Here is a 24,723-nt window from a genome sequence, read left to right on the forward strand (position 1 = left end):
CAAGAAGTAGAAACGGGAGGGAGGGGGACCTGCCCAGTCTGAGCTGATCTGGGTAGGAGTCTTAGGGGTACAGCAGGGAGCTAGGAAAGGATTGCCTGGCTGAAGAGGGACCCTGCTGATAGGGGGCTCAGGGTCCTGAGAACACTGTGCGGGGGCCACTGTCTTCTCCAAGGCGGTCCCATCATGAGTGATGTGGCAGCTGTAGCTGCGGCTCAATTTCCACTTGTTTGACATCAGGCCAGGTAGCTGCTGGCCATGTACTTGTTTTTGCTCTGTTTTAAGGTCTTGGTGGTGTCCACAGCCTGGGTGACGAGGTTGCCATTTGCCTTCCTAGTTGCCATCATGCTGCCAGGGTAGAAGTCACTGATGAGACATACCAGTGTGGCCTTGTTGTTGTTGAGCTCCTCAGGGGAGGGCAGGAACAGAGCAACCAAGGGTGCAGACTTGGGCTGACCTAACAAGCATGTAAAGTGGTCTTGAGACCTAAATATTTGACAATTGCTGCTTTAAGTTATCCTGCCTGAAGTGGTAGCTGAATTACCAGAAATACCACAAAACCAGAGGCAGGGTGGCCATTCCCACTCAATTCAAAACTGTATCAGGTAACCAGGGACATCTGATATGTGACACTGAGAATTATCAGAAATGGCCAGGGTGCCTTTGGAGTGTGAGAGATGGGAGGGGAGGTTTTCACACATGGTGGGAAAATACAAGGATCATCATTAATATCTATATTTCCCACATTTCCCAAGAGAATTAAAAAACCCCAAATATTTAGAGTTGACACTTTTAATTCAACATCTTATACAAATGTAAGAAATAATACAGAATTAAATAACACCTTAAAATCTTACTAAATATATAAATACCCAATTCAACAGTAAAAACAACTTAAGTTTTAGTTTCTAGGTCACTGGATGGAGACAAGAAAGCAAAAGATACTGAAAAAATCACTAATTTGGTCTTATGATTATTAAAGAGTTCAAAAATTGTTCCACTAGTTAAAACAATATATTTAGGACAAAGGGAATTGTATACCTATACATGCTTCCTCTACTACTGGGAAAAGTGAACTCATGGGAAAAGAAGACAGGAGAAACAAAGCATTTGAACTGGCCAATTGCTATTTAGGAAACCTCCTCGATGCTTGTTTTTATAATACATTTTCATTATACTAGCCTGAACCCAGAATGACTAAAATAGGGCTGAGTCACATTAGGAGACAAATGGACAAAGAATGCATGCCTTTTTTTTTTTAAACAAATGTGAGCGGCTATCTAAGACTAACAATATTTATTCTGCTATAAAAATAGGTAAGTAAAGTGAGGGTTACCAATGTTATTTCACAATAAATTCAACCCCACTTTCATTGTGGTAAATGTCACAGCAATACATGAAGAATAGCAGTGAAACCACGGGTTCTAGAGAGAGCAGCTTTTAAAGCAGTAAGTAGGTAGTGGACTAGATACCAAGTGACAAGGAAATGGACTCATGAGCCTAAGAACAATAAGGGAAGAAGAGATGGAACTGCCACAGAAAAGCAAAAGGTAGTCTCAGAAAAGTTCTTTGGTCCTTACCCTTCCCAATTTTTTTCCTCTCTCTTTTTCATGTCTCTTCCTTTTTTCCTGGAATTACTTCAGGTATAGAGCAGAATGTCAAATTATCTGGTCCAACTCTTTAGTTTTCTGGATGCCATCATGGAAGTTCATTGAATAATGTGATTAACAGGGTTGCCTCCACTCTCAGGCAAAGCCAGCCTCAAGCTGTGGCTCCTGATTCTAAGTCCAGCATCCATTCGATGGCACAACACTGCACTGCTTTACAAAATCGATTCCTACAACAGACCTGAGAGGTAAAATGACTTCCTCTTGGAACTCACACAAGTAGTGGGTAGCTTAGATGGCAGTAGAAAGTCTTGAAATTCTTAGGCCTTTTATTTCCACCTCTTTTGCTCTCATAGGTCCCTGGAGAATGACCCTTTTTCTCCTGCTTTCTTCCTGTGTCAGATTCAAGTAGACCAGCGAATCATTTTCAGGGTTCTGTGACTCTTCTAAGGCTCTGAACAAAGGAAAAAAAAGACCAAGATATTAACTTTGCACATTTATAATTTCTGTCCTAATAGATTTTAAGAAGATAAATAGCAGAAGGGTCAATAAATATAGAATTCTCCTCTTGCAGATTTTATCAACAAAGATAAGGAATTAGACATGCTTGATGCAATGGGATGAGAAGGGGATGTAGCTCTCTTTAAAATATAGGTAATTCAAGGAAATAACAGTTTGCAGAATCACTTAAGATTACAAGTAAAAGAATATGTTCAAGAATTCCAAATGATCTATGTGTATTTTATTAATAAGATCTTGAGCTTTGCTTCCTGTAGCTAACCTACTGGACATTGGGTTAAGAATAGTCACAGAGTAGACAAATGGAGATCCTTTCAAAGGCTGTTAGCTTGCTGGCACAGAAAGCCTACCAAGTTCTGCATGTTTGAACATTGCCAACATTTCCTGTGTGAGCTCTCTGACAAAAGACACACAGCAGCTCAAGCAAGAATGTCTGTGGTTCAATGACTGTTAGCCAGGAACTTCGTGACTAGATAAAAATATCATGAAATTTTTATCTGATGGGTGGCATTTGCACTCACTCAAGGGTAAGATTTTGTAGAAAAATAGGCCTTGGAATGTCAAATTTATCACAGCAATTCTGACCTAGGGTTTCAATAAAGGTTGCTTAACACTTTTCTCATATAAAGCATTACATTTCTTCTTCCTGGATCTATGAAGAAATTGAGGTAAGGATGAGAATTACCACTCACCCAACTTTCACCTGGAAAGAATAAGTACAATTATTTAGCAAAGCAAAGATTCTTATACTATTTTTGGAAACAAATTTTCTTTGTATTGTCCTTCTAACTAATCAACAATTTCACCATTACAAGTTGTTTACTGATCATCTCTGTTATTCGACATAGTACTAAGCTTAATATAGGAGAAAGTAACATGATGCTACCCAAAATGTAGTGCTTTACTAACATTACCATTGTTTTCATTGCAAAAGCCCACTTATTGAGGGTGAGGTTATTGTGAAGTAAAAGAAATCAAGGCAATTATACGGATAATGTAGGTAAAAAAAAAACCCCACTTCTACATGAAATAGCTATATTCTTGAAGAAAAAGTAAAGTTTGGAACATGTATTTCACATGACTGTCTAAATTTTCTAGTTTTCTACTTCCGCCTTAAGTCAATGAAACAAAAGAAAACTGCTACTCAAAATAAAACTTTCTAAAAATTAGGGGATAGTCTATGCTGACCTGCCTCGAAGTGAAGTTTTTGTTTTTGAGAAGCATGTGGTCATTTTTGGGTTGCCTAATGAGCAATCAGAGATGATGCTTGACCCCAATTCAATTTGACTGTAGATGTGGAAAGGACAAATTTATGACATCAGTTTGGTTTTAAAGGGCACAGACAGCAGGGTTGGGGGGTTGGACTATGGAGGGGTGCAGGGCAGGGGAGGACAATGGGGATAAAGGTGGGGCAACTAACTGAACAACAATAATAAAAAAAAGAAAGAATTATTATAGAATGGTGGAAAATTTTCCTGGGAAATTTTAATTTTTTCCCATTTTCTATTTCAGTAATAAAGGACTTGATTCATAAAAGAAAAAGAGTTCTTTGAAAACCCATTAACCTATTATCTCACTGTCACAGTTTCATGAGAAGTAACTGTAATGATCCCTTCAGGAATGGTGCAAAGAGAAACTGCCTCTAACTCATCATACCTTCCTTCATTATGCAACTTCACTGTGGAAAAAATATCAAATTCATGCTCCCTGGCATTATACAAAACCACAAGAAAAGTAAATGGAGTTGAACTTCATAAAAATAACATCAGTTATTAGAGATTATGCCTCTGTCTAAAAACTATTAATTTGCGTATGCTTTTGTGAGAGCCAGCAAGTGATTTTGATCTAAAATAAGCTTTTTTTTTTGTCATTTGTCTAACAAAGAGTTGAAATTTACTTCACAAACTTTCCTTACCTACCAGCTTTGTCTCCCTATTTAGCAGTTCCTTGGAGATTACTCTTTGTCTATTCACATTCAGTAAATTCAAGAATTCATCCCTCTCCACAAACTGAACACACACGTGCTCATGCATGCGCGCATGCACACACACACACACACATACACACCCCTTCAGTTCCCCCTCTATATCTATTTACATTACCATTTTTCATGACAAGTAAGAACCTTGGAGACATTTTCGTGCCCATACAGAAGTTTCAAGTTTTCAAGAAATGAAAAAACAAACCAAAAAACCCCCCCAAAAACAAAAAGTAAAAGGAAAGATGGAAAGCAAAGGTAGTAGGGCTATTCACTTTTTTCACAAATTGACAATCAGAATTTGTTACTTGAAGTAATAAAAATGATTTTCTTCCCCTTCTTCCAACTCTGTGCAACTTAAATTTTGGTCTTAAACCAGTATTTTCTTAACTTTGAACATTTAAGACTCCAGCATAAACAACTGGTTTTTCCAGCTATTTAAATATATGAGATCAAGTCATCTGGCTGTTAAAATTTTTGAAACCAGCCAAAAAATCCAGTCACTCAAAATATGTCACTGAACATTCAGTGTAATTAACTGAATTGACCTTATGTAATGAAGACATCATCAGTAAATGGTAATTTTAGTGCTTACAAGATTCAATACAGATTTGGTTGCTCACAGTAGTTCCCCCTTATTCAGTTTTGCTTTCCATGGTTTCAGTTACCTGCAGTCAACTGCAGTCTAAAATTATAACATAGGAAATTGCAGAAATAAACAATTCACAAGTTTTTAAATTATTGGGTTGAAACTGGTTAATAAAATAAAATGGGTTTCAAGTATACAATTCTATAATTGTATTTCCCACCCTAAGTTAAATTTCCTCCCATCATCATTTAAGGGGGATACCCCCCAAATACTAGAATTATCTTCTGTAAGGTAGGCCCCTTGTATAGTACAGGCTTCCCCCACTAGGTGAGTGTTCTAGGAACCCATCTGCATCAGTGTGCCAGCTGGCATTGTGAGAGGCTGTGAGAGGCTTCAGTGACTTTTTCTGAAGACACTTTCAGCGCATTTGCCCATTTCATGATGGGTCATTTACGAACACAGCTGCCCACACTGTACTGAGTATTCACTAGTTTTTTACCAAAAACAACATAAACCCCATGCCTCACCCTCCCTATTCACCGGATCTTACCCCTAGTTACTTATTTTTTGTTTCCCTGGATGAAAAAAGTTTTCAAAGGAAAATATTTTGCTGATGTCGAAGAGGTAAAACAAAAAACAGTAGAAGCACTAAAATGCATCCAAATCAATGAGTTCAAAAACTGTTTGAGCAGTGGAAAAAATGTCTCGATAAGTGTATTGCATCAAAGGGAGAGTGCTTCGAAGGTGACTGAAGTTTAAACATGTTAGGGTAAATACACAATTTTTTATAAATAAATTCCATTTTTTGGGGTCCCCTTCATATATTGGACTCCTCTTATCCTTTACTACTTAAATTTTTCATTATTCTGAATAGCATAATGGAAGTTTGCACGGTTGTACTCCATCCCATCTGGAAATGAATCACCCCTTGGCCCAGTATATCAATGCTGCATTTACTTATGGCCCACTAGTCACTTAGTAGCCGTCTAGGTTCTCAGATCAAACTGCAGCCATAGGTAGCTGTTGACCTTGTATTCAAGTAACCCTTATTTTATTTAATAATGCCACATCACATAACTTTGTTACAGTATACTGTTATCACTGTTCTATTTTATTATTAGACATTGTTAATCTCTTACTGTGCCTAATTTATAAAGTAAACTTTATCATATGTATGTACAGAAGAAAACATAATATTTATATAATTCAGTACTAAGTGCCACTTCCGGCACCCACTGGAGGCCTTGAAACACATTCCTCTTCGATATGGGGGAGCTATTGTATTCCATAAATGAGAAAAAACCTGGATACAGAGATAAGTTGACTCTTTTTGTTTCAGGAACCGGATAAAGCATTGAACAATTAATTATAGTTCCCAGAAATCCAAGACCAAGTGAACAGAAGACAATGTTTTCCAAATGCCCTTTTCTAGTGGAATTCACCTTGGGCTTGAATAAACTGTATTATTGATTCTTGTTCAAAAGGAACTTTTAAAAATGAATTTGAACACTTTGTAGTTTTATGCTTAAACTTTCTAAAAGAATACAGCAGTAACAGCAAGCACGGAGTGAAGTACAACTAATAATAGCCCCTTTCAAGTCAAGATTCCAAGGCATCTTGACTAGAAAAGCGTCCTGGCCAAGGGCAGGAGACCAAGGAGTCCTAACCCTGCTGTAAACTATTAGCTGTGTGACCTTAGCGATGAATGTCAACTTTCCTCTCTGGGCTCCAGTTCTTAACTAGAAAAGTAAAATGTTTGGATAAAGTAGAATTGGCCTTCTGCTTCTGACATTCTGCAAACTGCTAATGAAGCCTATAGGCTTATATTCGTGTGCAATAAGATCAGCTGATCTGCAATGTCCTCTCCCTAACAGAACAAATACCTTCACCTACTCTGTGAAGGGTTAATTGGCACAACAAGATTTGTTGCTTTTCCTACAAAACCACAAGAATTAATTTGTTATTTGTAAAAAGTCTTATGCAAAACTAAGTGCTCAAAACACCTAGAACCTGAAAGACATTAGTTTATGAGACGTAAAATGAAAAGGAAAACAAGGTTGCATTTGAGTGAGACTTTTAACAGACATCTAAAATAACACTCACAGCCAACATTTTTTTCCTCCCTAACTTTCAGTCATCTGAGATGGAGAAAACTCCCATATCAGCCCTTCACCCTAGGAAATTCCCATCACATGCAGCATAAATAGCAGTTTTGCATTGGCTTTAATAAATTGTGTCTGTCTTCAGAAACCAAAGAAATTTCATGCTCTCTCTCTAGCTGATTCATCCTGTTCTACTGCATCTCTAGTTTTACTGTCTTACAATGTTTTAGACTCGGCATTTACGAGGTACTGAATTTACAATAAGAAAAGGGAAATTTTAAAAAACCAGTTTGAAAATCTGCCCTTCCATCCATTAATGCATTCATTTACTAGTTTAATGAATATTTGTTGGTTACATGGTATACATAAGACACTGTGATAGATGCTGGAGGGAATGGAGAGGAATTTATAGTCTACAAGGGCAGAATGACATGACACAGTTATTGTAAGTATGGATCATCTGTATGTTGCTTATAATGTTTGAGATATAGTTAGAGTATGACACAGGAAGTGCTACTTAATTACTAGTAATACTGGACAATTTCACAGTCTCTTAAATGGAATAGCTGGCTTGTGGAATGCTATAAAAAGAGAATAGTTCTATCCTTTCATTGATGGATAGAAAGAACACAGCATGGATGGCAAACTTCTTTCTCTGGTTTTGTCATCACGTGTTTTCATAGTCATCAGAACACACTGTCCACATTTCTTCTCACCAGCCCTTACTCTCAATTTACAAAACAATTAGCCTTTAAACAATATCAGCAAATCAAAAGCAGAAACATCCAGTTTAACGTCCAATTGCAAGAAAATGACACTGAAACATTGTTTTAAAATATCATTAACATTTATGTAATTTGGAAACAACAAACAAAGCACATTGTTGCCATTCCCTTATTTATATCTTCATGTGACCACCAAATTGTCATTAAAAAAAATCATGTTTCCCTCTTTGTACTTCTTGTAATGGCTCACCTCTGTCTTGGGTCCGGCGACGTTTCCAGTATAGTAAGATTGAGATTAAGATCAGAAGAATTACCAGGGAAACAATACTTAACAGCAGTGGAACTGAAAACCAAAAGCCTGTAGATATTGAAGGGAAAAAGAGGTAAGATGAAATCATAAAAGGAAACTTTTGGGGCCAAAATAATAAAGGAATAGTTGTGGTGCGTTTTTACTGGAGTTAAGCTTTCAATGAAAATTATTCTTAAAAGTATGCATATTGATGTCTATATTTGTGACATATCATTTTAAAAACATTCAAATAATAATACTTGACATGTTTTATGTAATTACTATGTAATAAGAGTTTTGACTGTATTATCTCATTTAACCCTCAAAATTGTCCAAGAATTAGGGATTATCATTATCTAATATTTAAAAAAAAAGGACTGAGGCTCAGAGAAGTTAAACCTAAAATCAGCATAGTAAGTGGTAGAACTAAGTTTTGTTCAGAGGTCTCTTTGCCTTGCCTGTCCATTAAAGTAATATGTTTATTGAGGAAGTTTTAGAAAATACAGAAAAATATAAAGGAAAAAATGATTATAAGTGTTATAAGTTAACTCTTGGCATTCTTGGACAAGAAAACATGTTCTTTTTCAGATTATTGTTTTTCAGGAAAATTTCACAATAGCTTTCTTAAAAAAAATTTTGTCTATTGATTTTAGAGAGAGATGATGGAGAAAAAGAGAGAGAAACATGATTTTGTTGTTCCACTTATTTATGTATTCATTGGTTGCTTCTTGTATGTGTACTGACCGGGGATCAAACCCACAACCTTGGGCTATTAGGACAATGCTCTAACCAAATAAGCTTCCTGGCCAGGGCTGCACTGTATCTTTCTTATGAAAGCATTTAACATGCAGTTTTTCAATTGCCTGGCCACTTCAGTATTTTCCAGTAGACTAAATGCTCTCTAAGTCTTGCTCACTACTGCAAAGCCTGGCACACAACAGATACTAGTAATGTGTTAACATGGAAAAATAAATGAATGAATGGATCATTTCATACCCACATTTGGTATGTGGGAAACATGCCACATTTACTAAAATAACATTAGTTTTATTGGCTTCCTCAGTGCTCTTTTTCTTTCTCTATTTAATCTATCTTCTCTTCTATTAGCTCCTTTGCTAAGAGGCAGAGAGGTTCTGCAGAACATTCACCACCTTCCAGATGTGTGTACATAGGTGTGACTATAGCCATCTTTGCCCACCTTCTCTTACCTTTGTTCACAGTCTGCCTAAAGTTGGTCACATTCCCCAGGTGCAGCACCTGGCAGATCACCTCCTTCCCCACTTGACTCTTGGGATCTTTGACCTGGAGGACACTGATGACAGATGTGGTCCCATTGGGGTGTGAGATAATCTCAGTACTGTTCTCCATTCCTGACCCAGGGACCTTCCAGGAGATCACAGGGGGTGGGCGGGCATTGGCAGAGCAAGTGATATTTAGGTGGTCTTCAGAGAATTTATAACGAAGGAATACTGTGGGCTGTACTGGGACAAAAAAAAAAAAAAAGAAAAGAAAAAGAAAAAAAAGATTGTCTGCCATCAGTTAGGCACCTGGCCTGAGTTTTGCACTCTTCCAAGAAAGATGACAGAATGAGAGTGAGAAAGATAAGGTAGCATGTCCAGTCCCAACTGAGGCCTTCTATCTGTGTCTAATTCTCTCGTCCACAAGATGGGGACTGGCCTAGTACCCTGCACCCAAAAAGTCCTCTCTGAAGTTTGCAGGTAAATTAGCTGAATGGACAAATGATATCTTCTCTGTCAAATAGTCCATGGCCCAATTATTCTGTTCTCCTTTTTCATGGGCAATGTAGCATCTCTGCCTTTTTCTGGGTATTACTCACAAATAGTTTGACAATGACCACCAAAGAACGCCTTCATACAAGTAGTGTGCATACCTCAGAAGCACGAGGGCAGTTTCAGAGCACAGAGCCCATAGAGGGCCTGCTGCTTAGTGATAGCAGTTTTCTTCTGGGAGCTGAACCAGTATACAGGTTGTACAGAAGAACTCGGAAAATCCCTGGTTGCATATCTACACAAAATGCAAATTATACATTCATATCCAAGAACCAGAAAATCACAGAATGACAGTTGAAGAACCTTGGAGATCACCTTATGAAGTTAAGAAAATAGCTTATGGAGAAAGGATGTTGTTTTTAGCCCAGCTTTACCCTGTTCCCTTTTTGAAAGTCCCTTGACTAATGAGTTCATTTTTACTGAAATACAGTTTATTTCTGCTAAACAAAATGTAGGCTTATCTTTCTCTGGTTGATTTGTAGCCCACAAGATAATTAGAAGGCAGTGCTCAATTAAAAACTGGTCTGTATTTAGAAGTTCAAGAGGAGGATGAGTGGCAGTGTGCTGCAGGAAACAGGACTGTAAGGGCTGTGGCTCTGTCCAAATGGGGCCCAGATGACTACATCAATGAGCACTGGGAAAGAGAGGGAAATGTGAAGGAAGGTGATTATGGCTGATGTGGCCAGACTGGATGACAGAGTTCCCTGGTATATCAAAAAATGACAGATAAAAGCTAGGTGTGTCTGGAAAACATCAGTGTAGAAAAGAACAACAATATTCACTAGCTGCAAGACTCAGGAGAGCCTGATTTTCAGGCCAAAAAAAATAAAAAAGATTATGAGTAAAGTAGGGGGAATACCAGAAAAAGAGAAAGGTGAGCAAAGGAAAAAGTAAAAGGAACCGAAATGAGAAAAACAGAACACAACAAGGAATGAGAAAAAAAATGAGGTAGGAGGAAGGGAGGAAGAGAAGGAGGGAACAGGGGCGGACGAGAGGAAGGGAAGGAGGAAGAAGTGAAGGGAGGAAGAAATGAAGGGAGGAAGAAAAAGAAAGGAATGATAGAGGGAGGGAAAGAGAGGGAAGAGAGACTGAGGCAGAGAGAATGAAAGAAGTAGATATGAAGAAGGCCTGATGTACTATCCTGCAAAAGGGATTCATTATAGTCAAATAAGTGAAAGATAAGTTGTACTTCCCACCCTTGAATTATCTACTTGTCATCCCTCTGTTGCATTCTTATCTACTTAGCCTCCTCTTACCCTATGTCCAATATATCTGATATGCTCAAACTCCAACATTAACATTCTTAATAACCCTGCCTAAGCTTGTTTTTTCCCTCCTAAAAGCACCACTAAGAGTGCCATGCTCCAAAGTTACCCCTCATTCCTACTTCTCATTGCTTTATCTCAGCCATATGTCAGTTAAGAGGAAAGGAGTCTTGTCAAACAAAGCCTCTAAGATTTTTAAAAATATTTTTATTATCCAGTTAATTTCCTGTTTGACATCAGGTATGAAGAGCCTGTGCTGAAGGCCGCCTTATCAATCCTAAGAGGGCTACACTGACACAAAATGAGAGGGACCACCATGACTGGCTCCAGGTTAGCCCAATCTGGCTCTGATCTTACATCCAAAAGTGTTAAAGCTGTTAGAGACACTACTTATCTATGTCACACTTACTGTGTAGATAAATTAACTTTGGTGCAGAGAGTGGACAAGACTCTTCTATGGTCCCATGATGTTGCTAACGTCAAAGAAAGGTCTGCATCCTATCACTGCTTATGGAGAACTTGTCTTTACCACAATCCTTAATTTATTCCTGCTGACAAAGGGATTCCTCAAAGCAAAGATAACTCCAGGCAGAGATTCAGCGTAGCCCCATGAACTGTCTAGTAACATAGCCACAGTTATAGTAGACATGAAAGGCTAACTGCCTTCCAATAAACCTTTCTGGGGTTAGGACCCTGAAAAACTAGGTACTACCACCATGTTCCAAACATTCTTGAAAATAACATTTCCAGTCAGAGAAAAAGTATTCTCAGAGATTCTCACCAAAGAGAGTGAGGCAGGCTATTCCTGCGATCTTCCCGGCACCGAAAGTATTAAAGAGGCACTTGTAACACCCTTCATCATCCAGAGTGGTATTCCAGAAGGTAATGGTTGAGTTCCGAAGTCCCAGCTCAGTTATGTTCATCTTATTCTTATAACGAGGCTGGACCACAACCCCATGTTCATTGCTGAAGGTAACCATGTTTTCTGGGGTTACGGCCTTGATTTTCTGCCATGTCACAATCAAGACTTCCTGGGAAGATTCCAGAAAGCATTGTAAGGAAGCAGGTGTGTTCAGCGGCTCTCTTTTGTCTTCGGTCATCACTTTCATCATGGAATCATAAAAAAAAAGTTATGTTTTAAAATTTAATCCATACATAAATACATGTTTTTCTGACTAAAAAAAATGCATGATCAAAATCAAATATAGAAAAGACAAAGAAAATGCAAAGAAAACATTTATCGACATTTATGATGTTGCTAGTTTAATATAATATCAAATATGTTTTTTTTCCAACTTTAAAAGTAGCAGAGTAGATAAACAAGAAATCAAATTCTCAGTGACAAAAATTGTGTGAAGAATCTCTGTATGCTGGAAAGTAGGTGGAATAAGGTTGAAGGTGGAAACTGTCAGGAAAGATGGAAGCAGTACCAAATGAACTTATGCTTGGAGAGGTAGAAGCCAGGAGAAGGAAAGAGCTGATGGATAATAGGCAGAGTGATTAGTTTGAATAAAGGAAATGTGACAGCCGTATACGTTCCACACACACACCCTACAAAGGAAGGGGCAGTAATAGTGGTGTCTGCCTCCAGGAAGCAGGAGTGAATATAGCAATATAAGTTAGAGAGATACGCAAGACAATGTTCCAGGATGCCAAGAGTAGCAGAGGGCTTTGACAACAAATGGCAATCTACACATTCCCCCCATTTTACTGAAAGCAGTCCAGAATATAAGGCATAATTTCTTCCCCTTCCAATGCTGGCTACCCTGATTGATAAAATAGATTATTCAATGGGAATCTCAATATAATAACAAATAGCCAAACATTTGAGAAAACTAGCACAATAAAAAAGAATAATAAACTTTACAAATTCAAAAATTCATATCCAACAAAGATTTCATAAATAAATAAATACTTAGACAAGAATAGATGTGATATCTTAAGTGTAAAAAGAAGCCAGCATTGTAAATAGTAAAAATTAGAGATATGGAGAATAAGAAATATAAAATCTTAGCAGATTGACTGAATTTAGCAGAATGGATATCACTGAAGATTAAATGAGTATGTAGAAAGACCAGGTGATGGAATTCTTCCAGAACACAGCACAAAGGAATAAAGATATGGAAGAAATTAAAGAAAAATTCAAAGACCTGAAATGTTTCAACATCAGTTCAATAAGCCTTTTAAAAGAAAAGGAAAGGGAAACTGAAAGACAAAAACACTGTAAGGGACATATATATATTCAAAATAATAAAAGAAACAATATAAAATAAGATGTATTAATCATAAATCTCTATGTACCTAAAAATAACTCAAAAATATATAAAAAACAAATACAACTACAAAAAATATATAAATCCACAATCATAATGGGAGAGTTTCTATAGTTACATTTTATATATTAAAAAAGTAAGTAAAGCAAAAAAGTCAAATATAAAAACATAGATTTGAAAAACAAATATTTATATTTAAATTATATATATAAGCATTTATAACCTTTTACCCAAAAGAGAATATACAATCTTTTCCAAAATGCATGAAACATTCCCCAGAATTTTGAAATAGGACACAAAACTATGTGCTATCCTATGACCTTGAACACTAGGCACAATGCAAATAAAATTAAAAATTTACATGGTTCTTTTAACTAATTACACTAGAAGTCACAGCAAGAATTATAAATTACTATAAATGACATTGAGAATATACTACCTTAAAGTCTGTCAAAATGGATAACTCAGTTCTTAAAAGAAATATTTAATCCTAACTTCATTTATTAGGAAACAAGAGAGATTGAAAAATGAATACACACAGAATTCCTGACATCCCCAACCTCCAACCAAAAAAAAAAATAAAAGGAGTTAATTAGTAAAGATAAAAGCACTGATTAATGAAATAGTACACAAAATGGAGACTTAATAAAAAACAACATAATCTGTTGTTTTAAGACTAATAATATAGATAAAATGTTGGCTAGTGTAATTAGAAAAAAGAAGTCAGCACAAACAATAGCCTCTCAACAACAGCTCAACCATATCAGGCATAAAAAAGACAGACAAGCAAAAAATACAATTGGAACCCCTGAGTGTTGTTTGAGTCCAGTTTTTGTGAGATGTGCTCTTGGCAGATGTGAAAAGTTCTGAGGACAATACTCTTTGGGACTGGGGTTGCCTAAAAATTTGTTGAGATTGTGCTAATCAGGGATTTGAAGAAATTGCTGCTTTCAGAATGGAGAGTAGAAAGGGATCAAAGCTAGAGTTTTAACTTCTTGGGTGATTTTTCTCTTTAATTATAAAGAAACCATTTAGTGGAATGTTTGCAATTCTTTGCTGCTAATATATAATTTTACTTAGAACCTCGCAGTCAGTCAGTAAATCCTATTTTGCAGGTGATACAAATTCTGTCCTTCCTTCACCAATGAAGGCAAATGAGCTCAATGCCACACAGAAGGTGATAAAAGACCGGCAGCAAAGTGAAGGGTGGGTGACCTTCAATGGAACAGAGGAGAAAAGTCCGGTACAACTACGAAATGCAGCGGATAAGTGAACAGTACAAGCATGTTTTTTATAATAGACTATGTGAACCTATATAACCTTTATATTTCATTATTTTCTATATTCTTCTGTAAAAGAGGGGCACACCCAGTTTTAAGGTTTATTGCCACATTACCTTCCCAAAAGGTTGTATTCATTCTTACTCCCCCAAGCATTCCCATATCTTTACAAACATTAGTAATTATTGTGTCAAAAGTTATTTGATTCGATATGTAAAAAAATCTTAATTTTATGCCTAGTTTTATCTACAGAAACAGTTTCCAAATAGCTAAGTCTTCTTTACTTTGAGAACAAAAATGTTTTGGATAGCAAAAAGAACCACTCCCAATCCTCCAATCAAATTATACGTTTAAGTAATTCATACAGACAAATGAACCAGCAAAGCAGAAACAACAGTGGCCAAATGTGTCCACTCAAGAAATCAGGTTTTCTGGACTCCACGGAAGGAGGTTGAGTATCTTTACCTTGTGCCCTGCATAGCATCACTGCTGCCAAGAACCAAGTCAGTCTGTAGGTAGACAGATGACAGAAGGACCTCCCGAACACCTGAAGACAGAGAGCAAAGTACAAATATGGGCATTTGGATGTGGACAAAGCTAAGGAGGCTTCAGTCCCATCGCTATCCCAGGGAATGTCACAGCTAAAGTTTTAACCACCAGAGAACTTTGGTTTTTGAGGAAGCAAAACCAGAAACTATAAACGAAAGAAATAACAGAGTGTGCTCAGGATATGGAACAGGAAAGGCTACATTGTGGCTCCTTCATTATATCAATCCCTAGCAATTTTGAGGCCTTGCCTCTAAAGTCACCATGGTCAAGAGCAAAATCCCAAAAGCATAGGATCTCTGGGAAAAAAACAAACTGCCATAAATACACAGAGACTACAACATTAGAGAGTACCCACTCTCAAAATGATCCACATCTGTTACTATTACAATGTAACTCAGCGGACTGACATGTCAGTAACTAGTGACTGCAAATTTTATAGAAACTATACCTTTTAAAAAACAGCAATGGCTTTATTTTTTTTTTCATTGCTTTATTTTCATGTGTCTAGGCATAAATCCTTGGGTTTTTCACAAATCATGTTGGTATTTAAGGGAATGTTATTCTGGGCATCATTTTGCTATAAAATGTGAGTAGAATGCAGAGATTAATTTTTCTGTGCAGTAGCTCCACGGATCTGTTCACTTGGTCTACATGTATGTGTTCATTAATAGGGATATGGGTGAGAAATGTAACTTTTCCTCACATTTTTCTCTGATTCTACATTTTTCTATACTAAAAGTTAGAAAGAGGCATTTTCTGTATTTTCCTTTAACTGAACTTCATGTTGCCATTCCAATTAGAGGTACAGGCTTAGTTTCAGTCAATGTCACATTATCTCTGTCAATTCAACTCCTGCAAACCCAACACTTCACTTTTGCCCCAAACTATGGCATTGCATATATATTCCTGGGGGCTACTAATCCTTGGTAACAAACATCTGTCCATGCTGACATCCCCTAAGGCTGCTGCGTGCCCCTAAAATTAGGATCATTGGCCTATGCAATTAAATCTTGTATTTACAAGGTGTTCTCTCTCCTTCTCTCACATGTGCTCCTGATTTTGTCCTCCTGAATTCTTCTTGTGCTGGACAAAGGGAAATTTCACAAGCCTCTTTGCCTAGACTCCTATGTATCCACCTCTGTTTTACTGTTTCCTTGCCATGCTGGGTAGGCAAGTCTCTCCCACAGTTCCCCACTCATGCCCACCCACCCTCTACCACCCCCAGGAAAGCAAGGCACAGGTGCTTTTTGTTCTCAGATTTCAACACCTATCTGTAAGTTCTATTTACCATCCTCCTGAATTCCCTACTCCAGGGGGATGGGCACAGGGCCTCCTTTTCAGGACACAAACTGCTGTCTGAGTCTAGACATTACTCAGTCCCACTTCACTCTCCCAGACTAAAAAATATTTATTTTCTCTAGGGTCAGAAAAGATAATACCTGTCACCCTCCATTCTTCCTATTGACTCTTTCTGAAATAAACATATATTCTTGGGCTTTTAACACCTCAATTGCTTAGGCTCTTGCTGTTTTAAAACTTTGGTTTCTGAAACTAAAAAATCATTTAAAAAAAATCATGAATCTCTTACATGTGGAAATCCAAATTTTAGCAAAGGATGTGATGAGAAATGCAGAATGGATTGACTTTCTTAGTGAAAATCTATGTTTTAGGACTAGAGAGAAAGCAGACACACACCAAAACACAGGATGTGTAAAGTGGGCCAGCAATGTTTAAGAAACAATGAGTCAGTAATGTAGGCAAAGGAAATTAGATGGAAAGTCTTGCTATTAAATCTATGCACGTTTACTCCTGCCGACTTGAGTTGAGGCTGGCAGAAGTACTAGATGTATGAGCTAGGACAGATGCTTTTACCTGCATAAGATGCAAAATAATAATAATAATAATAGTAAAAAGATTAAATGATGTAGTATAGGTAGAACTCCTAAAATAGTGACTGACACAAATAATTACTAAATAACTGCTGATGCTGAGGGTCTGGTTAAGACAGCAGAGTGGGAGGATGCTGTACTTGCCTCCTTCCAGTATCACACCAAAAGTACTACCAAATTATAGAACAATCAACCTGGAGAACCATCTGAAGACTAGCTGAACAGAAACAGTAAAACAAAGGATGTAAAGAAGGAGCCATGCTGAGACTGGTAGTAGCGGCACAGATGAAAAACGGGCTGGCTCCCACCCACATGTGGTGATTGAGACTCCAGAAGGATATCTCAGCTGCAGAGGTCCCGCTGCAGTGCAAGGGATCTCAGCCCCACACAGACAGGGCTCCCCAGCTCAAAACGCCAAAGTCAACAAGAGAAAGTCACATAACATCTGGTTAAGAAAATCAGCAGAGATTCCCTCCATCTGGGTGAGAAGACAGGCTGCTAGAAACCCAGCCCATCTTCATACAGGGCCTGCACACAAAGTCTCATTCACAGGCACTCACCTTGGGCTCCAGCAAAGGGACACTGGCTAGGGGCTGGATGGTGTGAGAGACACAGAGAGAGAAACAGTTGTGTGGCTTCAGAATGAGGGCTAGGGAGACACCAACCATTGTCTCTGTTGAACACTCCTCCTGCAGCGTCAACAGGCTCCATCTTTCCTGTATTGAGCCCTACACCCCTCCCCCCTTACAGCCAAACCTCATTCTGCATTGGTCTGGTAAACACCACTCGCTCCACACTGATGATTACCTCATACCCCACCCCACCCAACTCACATATCACGCATCACTGGAGCCTCTTTTGGCACAACCAGCCTGGTCCTGAATTTCTCTCTTTCTTATAAAACTCTCCAAGTCTGGTCAAGCTTGGGAAGTGCCAGAGGCCTACAGGGAGAAAGTGAGTTGTGTGGCTTCATGGTAAGGGTGGGAGGGATGACTGCCATTGTCCCTGTGTTGAGCCCTTTCTCCACATGACCAAACCTGATTCTGGATTGGCCTGGTGAACTCCACTAGCTCCACTTTGACAACTCTGAGACCCCACCCCACTGCAAATGTTTGCAGGTCCCAGGCAGGTATAGGCTTTTGTTGAATAGCCTCAGGCTGAGCAGGGGCACCAAATCTGAATCTGTATTAACCTGCTGAACACCACTCAAGCCATCCTGGTGACTCTCTGAGACCCAGCCTCATGCAATTTGTGCACCACCTAAGGTTCTTTCAGCAGCTGAGCCTTAGGGCAAATGGTAGGTGGAAGCAGGTCTTAGGCTGCCTTAGACCTTTTGCTCAGTACTAGTGGCGGCCTAAGTTCGCAGCATGGCCTCTCCCACACTACCCAGACCTGGTACAGATAGCTGCCAAGTGGGGATTGTTTTGTAGCTCCAAACAAGTAATCCGGTTGGTCATGGCAGAATCCAACATTGACCTGAACCAGAGCCCAATCCCTCAAGACACCCTAGAACCAACACACCCAGGCGCTGGCTTCAGACCACAACAGAGTACCACCCAATTAGCTTCACAAGTGGAACACCCAAAGGGTAGTCTCATAAGGTACCAAACCCTACTGGGGCAAATTCTGCTCTGTGAGGCTCCACAAAGTATCTCATATTCTGTGCTGGTAGCCAAGCCTCATAGATAATAAACCTGAAGGTCAATCACACACATTGATGTACCAACAGCAATTAAGGCTCAATTACAACAGGGCACATAAAACCCACAGAAAGGGCACTCCTGGAGCACCCGTCTCAGGTTTTAAGGAGACTGCAACACTGAACCTCACAGGACACTGACTATATAAAGTCACCCTGCCAAGAATGAAAGATGTAACAGATCTACCTATTACATAGCAACAAACATAGAAAAGCAGCTAAAATGGTGAAACAAAAAAACATGTCCCAAATAAAAGACCAGAAGAAATTTTAAGAAAAAGAACTAAATGAAATGGAGGCAAACTACTAGATACAGAGTTCAAAACACTGGTTGTAAGGGCGCTCAAGGAATTCAGCGAGCACTTCAACATAGATATAGTAAGACTGAAAAAAGGGCATAGAAACCATAAAAAAGAACCAGTGAAGAGAAGGAAAAAATAACTGAAATGAAGAACATATTAAAATAATCAACTGCAGATTAGATGAAGCAGGAGAGTAAGCCAGTGATTTGGGAGACAACGTAACAGAAAACACCCATTTTGACCAATAAAAAAATAAAAAATAAATAAAAATAAAGATAGTTTAAGGGACTCCTGAGACAACATCAGGCAAAACAATATTTGCACCATATGGATACAAGAATAAGGAGAGGGCAAGGGATTGAGAGCCTATTTAAAGAAATAATAACTGGAAATTTTCCTAAACTGGTGAAGGAAATAGATATACAAGTACAGGAAGCACAGAAAGTCCCAAACAAGATGACTCCAAAGAGACTCACACCAAGATTATTACAATTAAAATGCCAAAGGTTAAAAACAAAGACAGAATCTTAAGAGCAAGAAGAGGAAAAAGTAAGTTACTTATAAGTGGGATTCCAAAAGACTGTAAGCTTATTTCTTAACAGAAACTTTTCAGGCCAGAAGAGATTGGCATAAAAGAGTCAAAGTGATGAAAAGCAAGGACAATCAACCAAGACTACTCTACCCAACAAGGTAGAATTTAAAAATTGAAGGAGAAATAAAGAGCTTCCAGACAGGAAAAAGCTAAAGGAGTTCATACCAAAAAAACCAGCATTACAAGAACTATTAAAGGGACTTTTTGAAAAAAAAGAAAAAAAAAGAGGAATATAGTTATTAAGAATAAAATGGCAATAAATATGTACCTATTAATAATTACACTAAATGTAAATGTATGAAATGCTCCAATCATAAAACATAGGGCAGCTGAATGAATAAGAAAATAAGACCCATAGCCCTGACTGGCGTGGTTCAATTGGTTGAGCATTGTCCTTCAAACTACAAGGTCGCTGACTCAATTCCCAGTCATGACACATACTTAGGTTGTGGGCTCAGTATCCAGTTGGAGCATGTGCAAGAGGCAACTTATCAATGTTTTTCTCTCACACCTATGTTTCTCTCCCTCTCTTTCTCTCTCCCTTCCCCTCTCTCTAAAAAATAAATGAATAAAATATATTAAAAAATTAGCAAACCAATTTCAACAATACATTAAAAAGATCATACACCATGATCAAGTGGTATTTATTCCTGGGATGTAAGGTAGTTCAATATTTGCAATATCCTTTTCTTTGTTTCATGTTAATTGCAAGTCAATTAACATGAAACAAAGAAAAGGATAAAAGTCATGATTATTTCAATAGATGCAGAAAGAGCATTTGACAAAACCTAGCACAAATTTATGATAAAAACTCTCAGAAAAGTGGGAATAGAGGGAACATAATTGAACATAATAAAGGCCCTATACAACAATGCACAGTAACTTCATAACCAATGGGGAAAAGCAAAAAAAATGTTTTTCTTAAGATCAGGATCAAAACAAGTTGTCCACTTTCACCACTTTTATTCCACATAACATTGGAAGATGTAGCCACAGCAGTAAGAAAAGAAAAATAAATAAAAGGCATGCAAATTGGAAAGAACTAAAATTTTCATTATTTGAAGACATAATACTATTATGTAGAGATTCCTAAAGATTCCACCAAAAGATGGTTACAACTAATACATGAATTCAGTACAGAAGCAGAATAAAAAATTAATATGTAGAAATCACTTGCATTTTTAACAATCAATAATGAACCATCAAAAAGGGAAATTAAGAAAATAATTCCATTTACAATTGCATTAAAAAATACTTAGGAATAAACTAACCAAGGAAGTTAAAGATCTGTACTCATAAATTTTTAAGACATTGAAGAAAGACACTGAAGAAGAAACAAATAAATGGAAGTATATACCATGTTCACAGACAGGAAGAATCAACATTGTTAAAATGCCCATAGTACCCAACGGAATCTATAGATTCATCACAATTCCTATCAAAATACCAATGGCATTTCACAGAACTCGAACAAATAATCCAAAAATTTATGTGGAACCACAAATGACCCCAAATAGCCACATCAATCATGAGAAAGAACAAAGTTGGGGACATCATGCTACCTGATATCAACAGAGTACAAGGCTAGAGTAATCAAAACAGCACGGCACAGACATTAAAACAGACACGTAGAACAATGGAACAGAATAGAGAGCCCAGAAATAAACCCACATCATTACGGCCAATTAATATATGACACAGAAGGCAAGTATATATAATCAGGTAAAAACAGTTTATTCAACAAATGGTGTTGGGAAAGTTAAATAAATGCATGCAAAAAAGTAAAACTAGACCACCTTACACTGTACATGAGAATAAACTCAAAATGAATTAGAGACTTAAATATGAGTTGAAACCATAAAACCCCTAGAAGAAAACAGAATTAAGCCCTAAGGGAATTAAGCATATGAGAATTAAGCATTTAAGGCACATATGCAGTAAACACTCTGACACTGCTCTTAGTAATTTTTTTTTTTTCTGATCTATCTCCTCAGGCAAGAGAAACTAAAGAAAAATAAATAAATGGCACTACATCAAATTAAAGTTTCTGCAAAAGAAACCATCAACAAAACCAAAAGACAACATACTGATTGGGACATATTCACCAATAGTACATCAATAAGGGGCTAATAGCCAAAATTTATAAAGAACTGACACAATTTAACACCAAAAAGCCCAAACAATCCAATCTAAAAGTTGGCAGAGAACCTGAATAGACACTTCTCTAAAGAAGATATACAGATGCCCAACAAGCATATGAAAAGATGCTCGGTGTTACTGTCTGAGAAATGCAAATTAAAAGCACAATGTTATATCACCCCACACATATCAGAATGGCTACCATCAGTAAATCTACAAACATGTGTTTGGAAAGGATGTGAAAGAAAAGGACACTCCAGGCACTATTGGTGGAAATGAAGATTGGTGAAGACACTGTAGAAAACAGTATGGAGCTTCAGTTAAAAAAATCAAAAACAAAACAACCTTATGATCCAGCAATTCTACTTCTGGGTATACATATATGAAAAAACCCAAAATACTAATTTGAAAGAATATGTGCACCCCATGTTCACTGCGATATTATTTACAATAGCCAAAATATGGAAGCAACTCAAGTGACCATCAGTATTCAAGTGGATAAAAACGTGGTAAGATATATATATATTACTTGACCATAAAAAGAATGAAATCTTACCATTTGTGACAGCATGGATGGACCTGGTAGGTATTATGCTAACTGAAGTAAGTCAGACAAAAAAAGACAAATACTATATAATTCCATTTATATGTGGAACCTAAAGAACAAAATATCCCCAGCTGGTGTAGCTCTGTGGATTGAGTGCTCAGCCTGTGAACCAAAGGGTCATCAGTTCGATTCCCAGTCAGGGCACATGCCTGGGTTATGGGCTAAGTCCCCAGCAGGGGTCTCATGAGAGGCAACCACACACTGATATTTCTTTCCCTCTCTTTCTCCCCCCCTTCTCCTCTCTCTAAAAATCAATCAATCAATCAATCAAAATAAATGAACAGACAAAATAGAAATAGACTCATAGATCCATAGAACTGATGGTTGCCTGAGGGGAGAGGGTTAAGGGATTGGGTAAAAAAGGTGAAGGAATTAATAAGTACAAATTAGCAGTTACAATACAGTAATGGGAATGTAAAAAGTACAGCATAGTAGATATAGTCAATAATATTGTAATAACTATGTATGGTGTCAGACAGGTACCAGACTTATAGAGGGGATCATTTTATAAGGTGTATAAATGACTAACCACTATGTTACACACATGAAACTATTATAAAATAATGTTGAATATCAACTATAATTGAAAAAATACAAGAGCTAATATTGAGGAAAGTAAAAAAATAAATAAATGGTGTTATTTCACTGGGTTACTATGAGAATTAAGTATTTAAGGTACTAAATATAGTGCTTAAGACACAATATATGCTAATATAGGTTAGGTAGCTAAAAAATTTATTACTCAAATCATATACAGGGAGTACAATAATGGAAATGAAGGAAGTCCATTTCTACCTTTTGCCAAGAGGGCCTGGTTTCACAGAAGCCCTAGTTTTACCTGACAGCTGCGCACTTGGCAGCTACATCACCTCTATTCATACCTCTTCTCCTCAAAATTCTATGGTCCAAATCCTTATACCACCACATACAGTCAAATGGACTTGGAAAAATCAACCCCTCTGACTGTTTCTTTACTTGTAAAATCAAGTAATAATTCCTCCTTTGAAGGATAGTTGCTAAGATTAAGAGCATCTGGCACACAGTAAACATGAGCTCAATGGCCACCATTCTCCTTTGTTAAGACAGACACTGAAATAACTGGCTGGGTGGTCTTGCCAAGAAGCTATACATGAAAAAAAATTACCTTGAGGTACTACTTGCATTTGGATTTTATTTTTTTAATTGTTATTTTATTTTTTAATCAATTATGCCAATGTAAATGAAAATCTTTCCCTTCATTTCATGTCATGGAAACAGATCCTGAATACACAAGATGCCTGTCTCTCCTAGATACCTAGTTATCAGAGTGTTAAGCCTGATTTATCTGATCCTTTATGGTTTCCCAAGCAAAGGCCCAGAGATTGGAGAAAGAGGCCAGAGGATCCAAGATAGAACGAGCTCTCCTCAGGCCCCGAATTCTGCAGCCCCACCCCAGCTATTGTGTGGAGGAAAAGGCACCCCCATTTGCAGCAGCTTAAAATAGAATCTGCTTTCCTAGCCTACATCCAGAGCGAGTGAACCTCCTCGCGGCAGTCCGCCCAGAGGACCCGCGCAGCCGGGTCCAGTTCCACTCCCCGGATGAAAATGATCTGGATGGACAGAAGTATCTCCGAAGCCCCCGCCTGGCGGCCTTCTTTTTTCCCCCAAGGCATTGAAACAGAGAACCGGAATGTCAGGAAGACGGGAGGCCACTTTGTAGGGCAAAATTAGCTTTTCGGCTAGGTTAAGCGCTAAAAGGAAATCCCCGGGAGAAAACCCAGCTTCAGACCAGAATAGGGCGAGCTGAAAAGCCTGGCGCCCTCAGCCAGCCGTCACCCTAGGCCACTGATACGACATCGCCCACCCTGCGCCCAGCGCCCTCCTTCCCTCGTCCAGCCCCGCTCACCCGCCTCTCCATCCTCGCTCCGGGCCGAGCAGGGTATCCAGCTTCAGCTGGAAAGCCCAGGGGATCTCACGCCGGACCAGGCAGAGCACCTCGAGCTGTGCTGAGAGGCCGGACAGCCAGCAGCTCCACCACGCAGCGGCTGCCCACCTCCCAGCCCACGCCTCACTCCTCCCCCCGAACGCCTGGGTGTTCCAAGTACTACACAGGCGCAGATGAGTCAAGGGCAGGTGGATTTAGTTTAGCTATCAAAGCCTGTTAATCACTCTTTCTTATCTTCATAACATTTGCAATTTTAGTGTTTAAAAAACACACTTTGGTCCATTTTAATTTTTAAGAGAGAAAGAAAATGGAGGGAGGGGAGAGACATGAATTAACTCCCTTAGCATTAGGAGAAATTGCAGTCTGTGTCCAGTAAGCATGAAGAAAATCAAGATTTCTGAAAAATGTTACTCGTTCTCTCCGAATGTTGCCTATAAAACTAAAAAATGTTTTGAAGCCGAATTTAATAAATGTTTTTTTAAAAACAGATGTACATTTATTTTTACCCAGAAACAAATTATATATTCAAGCAATAAATCCTGTAATAAGCCCTTCTTTCATGATGTGACTCCTCTTTACTGTGAGGAATTCCCTTCTATTTGCATTGA

General features: G+C 38.1%; 1 protein-coding gene across 3 annotated transcripts; it reads right to left on the reverse strand.

The window, feature by feature from the left end:
• Window positions 1–874: 874 nt before the first annotated feature.
• Window positions 875–24,222, reverse strand: CD200 (CD200 molecule). Of its 3 annotated transcripts, XM_054577311.1 has the most exons (6): window positions 24,077–24,222; window positions 14,880–14,961; window positions 11,643–11,963; window positions 9,015–9,287; window positions 7,768–7,875; window positions 875–2,058 (listed from the first exon to the last, which is right to left on the reverse strand). In XM_054577311.1, exons 1-6 carry the CDS (start codon window positions 24,086–24,088, stop codon window positions 2,051–2,053), a joined length of 804 nt encoding a protein of 267 aa, XP_054433286.1. In that variant the 5' UTR covers window positions 24,089–24,222; the 3' UTR covers window positions 875–2,050. The 3 variants fall into 3 exon arrangements, with proteins under 3 accessions (XP_054433286.1, XP_054433287.1, XP_054433288.1); XM_054577312.1 differs by lacking the exon at window positions 14,880–14,961; XM_054577313.1 differs by lacking the exon at window positions 7,768–7,875.
• Window positions 24,223–24,723: the final 501 nt, after the last annotated feature.

Source organism: Pteronotus mesoamericanus, unplaced genomic scaffold, assembly GCF_021234165.1.
Source record: "Pteronotus mesoamericanus isolate MK-2021 breed Mesoamerican mustached bat unplaced genomic scaffold, CSHL_Meso_final contig_42, whole genome shotgun sequence".
Classification (NCBI taxonomy): Eukaryota; Metazoa; Chordata; class Mammalia; order Chiroptera; family Mormoopidae; genus Pteronotus; species Pteronotus mesoamericanus.

Coding starts and splice junctions, on each gene's coding strand:
- CD200 (XM_054577311.1), bottom strand. Junction 11,964..14,879: donor GATGCTATGCAGGGCACAAG/GTAAAGATACTC, acceptor CCATGATGAAAG/TGATGACCGAAGACAAAAGA. Junction 9,288..11,642: donor AGCCTGCCTCACTCTCTTTG/GTGAGAATCTCT, acceptor TTTTTGTCCCAG/TACAGCCCACAGTATTCCTT.